The 6,022-nt window shown below is 42.9% G+C and overlaps 1 protein-coding gene across 1 annotated transcript in view; it reads left to right on the top strand.

Annotated features, from left to right (window-relative positions):
* cUnh18orf54 (chromosome Un C18orf54 homolog) overlaps positions 1-6,022 on the top strand; it is an 11,699-nt gene continuing 5,677 nt past the window's right edge. Inside the window, exons 1-10 of the mRNA XM_079179239.1 lie at positions 1-135; positions 952-1,087; positions 1,432-1,588; positions 1,668-1,835; positions 2,070-2,217; positions 2,332-2,401; positions 2,493-2,697; positions 5,006-5,094; positions 5,231-5,336; positions 5,676-5,768. Of these exons, the coding sequence (XP_079035365.1) occupies positions 953-1,087; positions 1,432-1,588; positions 1,668-1,835; positions 2,070-2,217; positions 2,332-2,401; positions 2,493-2,697; positions 5,006-5,094; positions 5,231-5,336; positions 5,676-5,768 (1,171 nt within the window). The 5' untranslated portion in view covers positions 1-135; position 952. The remainder of the gene's footprint in view (positions 136-951; positions 1,088-1,431; positions 1,589-1,667; positions 1,836-2,069; positions 2,218-2,331; positions 2,402-2,492; positions 2,698-5,005; positions 5,095-5,230; positions 5,337-5,675; positions 5,769-6,022) is intronic.

Here is a 6,022-nt window from a genome sequence, read left to right as displayed (position 1 = left end):
ACTAAACTGATTCCAGATCAGCTAAGCTAACTGAGTTAGCTTTACCCGCGAGCCTTGAATCTTAAGTTGTCAACATCGGTCACTGTACGCAAAGGTCTGGACACAAATATAAGGGAACTATTTTGGAGTTAACATGTAAGTGTAATATGTTCCTTTGATGCAGAAGCATGGATTTAATTGCAACGTTTGGATTCGTATTCATGTTTAAGTGCTGCTAAGTTTAATTGTAATGTCATTTGTATATAAATGCTATTTCTATGGCCATCTGTGAGTTCCACTAACGCTAGTTAACGTTAGCTAACCTAACTAACTACCCAACGTTAACTTTGAGATTCTGTCACGTTAGCTAAGGCAGCACACTCTGAAAGGTCTCACACACTGTAGAGTCGGTTAGCAGCACTGAACCACCGTGACGTAACTACTATTTTATGGATGTAATGTATGTTTGTGTTTTGTATGTTGTTCAGCTAACTGTTAGCTATCGTGAGCTGTTCGCTAGGCTAAAGCCAAGTTGGCAAGCTAACGTCAGCCAGTTTTTCTAATATTAAAATAATATGAGCTCGAGACTGTCTCGAGCTTTCGGACCACAGTGACTTGACAACACACGGACAATATTCTGAGTTATAGTCAGTTCAGTTTGAGCTCCCCGAGGTTAACATCTCTGTGTGTCACAATTTCTGTCTGACTAGATTTGGAATGTCAGTTGTAGGATCACAACGTTTGTTAGATGTTCTCCGGAAGTTGTGACCCCATCGACCCATTGATAGGATCACTACTTTGTAGTTTTATTTATAAGGGCTGCTTGTGGGGATAAGGGATATTCACAGCCACCCATGCATTTTGATTTCAAACACACCATCTTGAACATTCCTCTCCATCATCACAGCATCTTGTTTTCTTTGTGATTTGATGATTTACAACATTAGAATGTGCTTTTGTTGTTTTTGTCAGCATGGAGGCCAGCGGCTTGGTGGGTGACTGTCTGTCTCCTGAGTCCACGGTGACCTCCCTGCTGTCCAGCTCGGGTCACCTGAGGAGCAGCCTGCTGGCTCCTGAACACAACACCACCTTCAGATACAGAGACCAGGTTCGCTCTACTGTTACAATAGTAATGAGGCACTGTGGAGGAAGTCTGCCCGTCTGTATCCTCTGTCCTGTTAACTGAGCCAACTTGGAGGTTAATTCCTCAGAGTTTAAACAATAGATTCTAGATGGACGTTCTGTACAGGGTTTTAAATACTGAAAAATAGCATTTCAAAGCTCAAAGTAGGGTGTTACCATTAAAATGTCTGCTCATTTCTGAATGATCTCAGTGCTTCAAATTAAAAGCCCTCCAGCTGCTTCACAGTAAAAGTCTCTGATGTCTGTAATACAACTCCAGACAAGTGGCTGGGCTTACTAAAGTCCATCACTCATGCTTATTGATTGCAGAACTATTACTCTGCCTCAGCGGCGTTGGACGCCTACATCACAGACTTTGAGAGGAGTCGGCAGGACAGCGTGTCGTTGACTGGAAGGCTGCTTCTGCCTCACAGTTTGCTCTCCACACCGAGCAGACCCAGAGTGAGCGCGCTCAGAAACAAAGATGGTAGGTCACCACGTTCATCAGGGAAACGCATTTGTTTCAGGACCGTTTATCAGTTGTCTTTGTGTGTTTCGTCTCATAGTTCTCAGGGAGCGTTTGACCGACAGGGAGCTGGACTTCCTGAACCTCCCCGTCAGCTCTCTCCATCACCGTGGCAACCGAGACAGACTCTCCATGACGACGGACGAGCTGCTGTCCATCCCTTACGACGGATCGATGCCTGTCACTCACACCTCCGCCTTCATCCAAGGTCTCTAAACGCATCACCCTCAACTCCGCCCACACCAGCAGTTTCTTTAAAGGCATCCCCCACAGCTTCATCAAATGTCTTCAAATGCTTCATTCTGGGATGAGGCATTTGTCTGTATTTCAGATATTGTTTAGTTAAATGGTAAATGGGTTGATAGAATGAATTGATTAGTTGCAGTTTTTGTGTCCGTCTGCGTGTCTCGGTTCTTCTGACGCGTCTCGTCTGCTGATCCAGGTTTCCTGTCCCAGTCTGGACCCTCAGAGCCCCCCTTCTCCTCCTCCAGACCAGCACACAGAACCTGGGACAGACTTGGCAGCAGCCATGGCGCCCCCCAGCTGAACCACCACCACCTTCATCCAACCAGAATGCCCAGGAGCTCCAGGTTCAAGCTGCTGCCACTAATCCGCCTCATTTGGGATGTTTTCTGAAAGATATCTGTTCTGTCCTGTCAAAGGTCTACCTCACATCTGACCTTTCTTTACTTTCTCCTCTCCAGGTACAGAGAGAGACCAGGGGCAGCCATGTTGAATCCACATGTGGACGTCTCCTCAGCCAGCTGCCATAGGGTGACTATCATTCACGTTTGTATTTGTGCTTTTGGATTTGATTCTGAGTAGGACTGTAGTTAATGTCTTTGTTCCCTCTTTCTGTCTGTAGCAGTCTGCACACAGAGCAGCACGGTCAGAGTGGGCGGAGCCGTCTTCGTCCCTCCACCTCCCTCGCTGGTTCACCAGTAACAGGCCTGACATGGACTGCTCTGGGATCACCAGCGTGCCGGACCTAAAGTACCCCGCTTGGGTCCAACGCTGTGACCTCAGTGAGACGCCTCCGCCCACAGAGTCAGAGCTGTGGGATGACCCCGGTACAGCACCGCCTGCACGGCACCAACATCTCCAGAGTCCACGGCTCAGTACACACATCACAAGTCCCTGGTGTTACTGAACCCACTCTGCACGACTCAATCACTGTGTAGTCCAAATCGTCAAGAAGTACAAATATGACAGTACGAGAGTTTCAAAATCCAAATGGTAGAGCTGCTTTCAGGATGAAGTCACTGATAAATAATACTTTTTAATTCAGCTTTAGGTGATTGAATCAGTTTCATTGTCACTGTTGAAACGCCTCTGAAAGCGTTTAGACCGTCATGAAACACTAAATTACACGTATTAAAATTCAGACTTAGTTAACAGCCTGCACAGTGGATTACAGCTCGATGTCTTCTTCCCTCAACAGTGTTTATCGGCGTTAATGTAAACTGCAATAGTTGGCATGTCCAGCTATGTAACTCACTACCAACAGTAGTTAGTGAGCGTTACTTCTAAGGCCCAAGATGTGTGTTTAGCTCACATGAAGTGGTGTGTCCCCACTTTGTGTGAGCTGGTCCCGCTATCTGTTCTTAGAAAAACCCTTTTCTCTAGATTAAGGTGCTTATATGAGTCTGGATTTTGTTTTTGTTTTTTCAAAGCTGATTAAAAAAATCAATCTGGAACTGTACAGTTAGCTGGATCATCAGTTCAGTCCGGTCATTCTATTATCCCATACGAGGAATCGGGTGCACAATATACAAAAGGAAGATAACAGTTTGAAACAAAATGTACAACAATGTGTTCTGTACATGCATCATGTACAGAACACAGTAATACAAAGAATCACAAGAATCCAATCCATCATGACCAAGACATGTTGCTTTGAACCACAGACATGAAGTTATTTTTAGATACAAATGGCTCACTTTAAAGTGTGTTAATATATTTATGACTTTGGATCAGAACATGCAGGTTGATGTGAAATCCCTACAATCAGTCAGTGTAATTTGCACACTTTAGGTAGCGCAAGAAATAGCTATATTTATACATGGTAGAATATACAAAAAAAAGAACCAATCCAAATGTAGTTTGAGATTCTGTGTGCACAAAGTCGAACTCAACGCAAAGATTCTAACTGTTTAAAAGACCAATGGAGCCAGAATATCAGGAGTTTAATCTAAACATATTAAGGGAATTTGTCATTTGAGTACTAAAGCTTTGAATTTAATGATTCATTTCAGAACTCTCGTATCTTTAAATTGTTTCTGCAGCTAAAGCTGCTTTTTGAGAGATTTAATGAGGTTTCCTTTTCATAGGCTTATGATCACTGAAAGTCTCTTGTACTTCCATTTGAGAGGTAATGGACCAGCTGTTGTGTTAGGAAGAAGAAGACATGTGTAGAAGTGAGCTGTGGACCACACATTTGAACCCTAACCCTACGACAGGACTCTCTGTATGTGTCCAGCAGGTGGCAGCAACACAGCTCTGAGAACACACGACACACTTTGTTTTTTCTCTTTATTCATTTTTGTTAGATTAACTATCAATCTTTTATTATAATCCTTTGAGCTATTACCTCATCTCAACTTAAACAATGTATCACTCTAAAGAGAAAAATGCTTTCATTAGATTCTTCCTGCTCAGCCGAATAGCATTTTAATTACACAACAGCCAGTTCTCAAAGTCCTCCAGGTACCTCTGAGGGGTCCTCTGTTGCTGGGTAGTGTCTCACAACACCTCTGGAGGTCTGACCACATTCACTGGTGGTATCTAGTATCTTAACAGTGGTTTAAGTGTGGGAACAGTAGATACAATTTAATGGAAGATGTAAAACAAAATGAGAGCAGTAACGACACGTGAACTTGTAAAATTAGACTTTTCTTTTGTAACGTGAAACACACTGTTGATGCTCATTCTTTTAGCTCAATCATTTGTGTAGCCATCAAGAGCCCCAATGTGGACTATAACGGAGAAGCAGCTCTGGTCTGCTGTGTAATAACAATGCATTAGAATTAAAAAAAATAATAATAATGTGAATATTAAGGAAACACAATGGATTCACTTTTATTAAAAAATGTATTAACGAGATGGAAATTCTGAGAAAAGTTCTTTTAAACTAAACAGGTGGGACGTGTTTGCTTCCATGAAATTCGTCTCTCAAGTAAATGAGAGCGCCTCTCTGGATTTTAAAGTATTTTGTTAATTCAGAAAAATGGCAGATTCTTTTTTTTTCCATGAAAACTTCTCTCATAATTACTAAGATAATAATCTTAATATTCAGATAAAGCCCATGTAAAAATGATGTCTGATGTGGAATCTTTAGCGTCTCATAATCCTCATGTTTTTCTGGTGTCGCTCTTCCAGATGTTCTTCCGCCTGCAGCTCCCAGAAACAAGGCTCCGTCCTGGGTGGCAGAGCTGGAGGTTGATGATCCCGACCAGACACCTGATCAGGTGAGAGAATTCCATCAGCAGCTCACGATGAACTGTATCTGACCGGAAAAAGGATGTCAGAATGGTCCATAGCCAGTTATGTTAGAGTGTGTGTGTGTGTGTGTGTGTGTGTGTGTGTGTGTGTGTGTGTTATCAGGTTGACCAGCGGACTCTCAGAGACCTCAGGCTTCAGTTTGCTGAACAGATTTCCTTACTCGCAGCAGAGAGACACAGCTCTGACGTCATGGAGACTCTGTTCAGAGGTGAGAAGCTCGTTGATGTAAAACTATCTCAGGTGTGTTACAGACGTGAGGTTCTCAATCTTTTTTTCAATATTGTACCACCTTTGAAATATTCTTTCAGCCGAGCGCCCCCTTACCAGTGGATCATTTCTGTAAGGAAAACAAATGTTGATGGTTCACAAAAGAAATAGAAATATTTTATATAACATGGGCTTATCAAACACATGACTGATCTCTTTTTAAATGAACATTTGTAAAGAAATCTCTCACCCCCCTGCAGTACTCCTCAGTATACCTTTGGGTACTAGTACCCCCTTTAAGAACCACTGTTCTAAACCAATGTGTGTTTCCTCCTGCCAGACAACAGGATGGAGTCTCTGATCCAGAAGGCCGACCAGGTGCTGAACAGCCTGTCTCACAGCTCTGGAGAAGCAGTCGGTCCTGCAGATCCAGGTCAGACCAGTTTCTCCTCCTGTTGAAAGCAGCGATGCTAATGCTAATGAGTTGGCACTAAATTAGCATTCACACGCTCAGATAACACAAACAAATCAGCTTAGTTGTTGTGTGTGTGCGCTACATATTTAAACCAGTTTCCGATTTATAACTGAACAAATTAGCATGACAACAGTGTTGCCACGGGAAACAACATCAATCCTCAGAAACAGAAATGTTCTTTTCTTAATCTCTGATCAACCTTTTCAGAGGAG

This window comes from Pholis gunnellus (genome assembly GCF_910591455.1).
Source record: "Pholis gunnellus genome assembly, chromosome: 18".
Classification (NCBI taxonomy): domain Eukaryota; kingdom Metazoa; phylum Chordata; class Actinopteri; order Perciformes; family Pholidae; genus Pholis; species Pholis gunnellus.
This window is presented reverse-complemented; position numbering and strand designations above follow the sequence as displayed.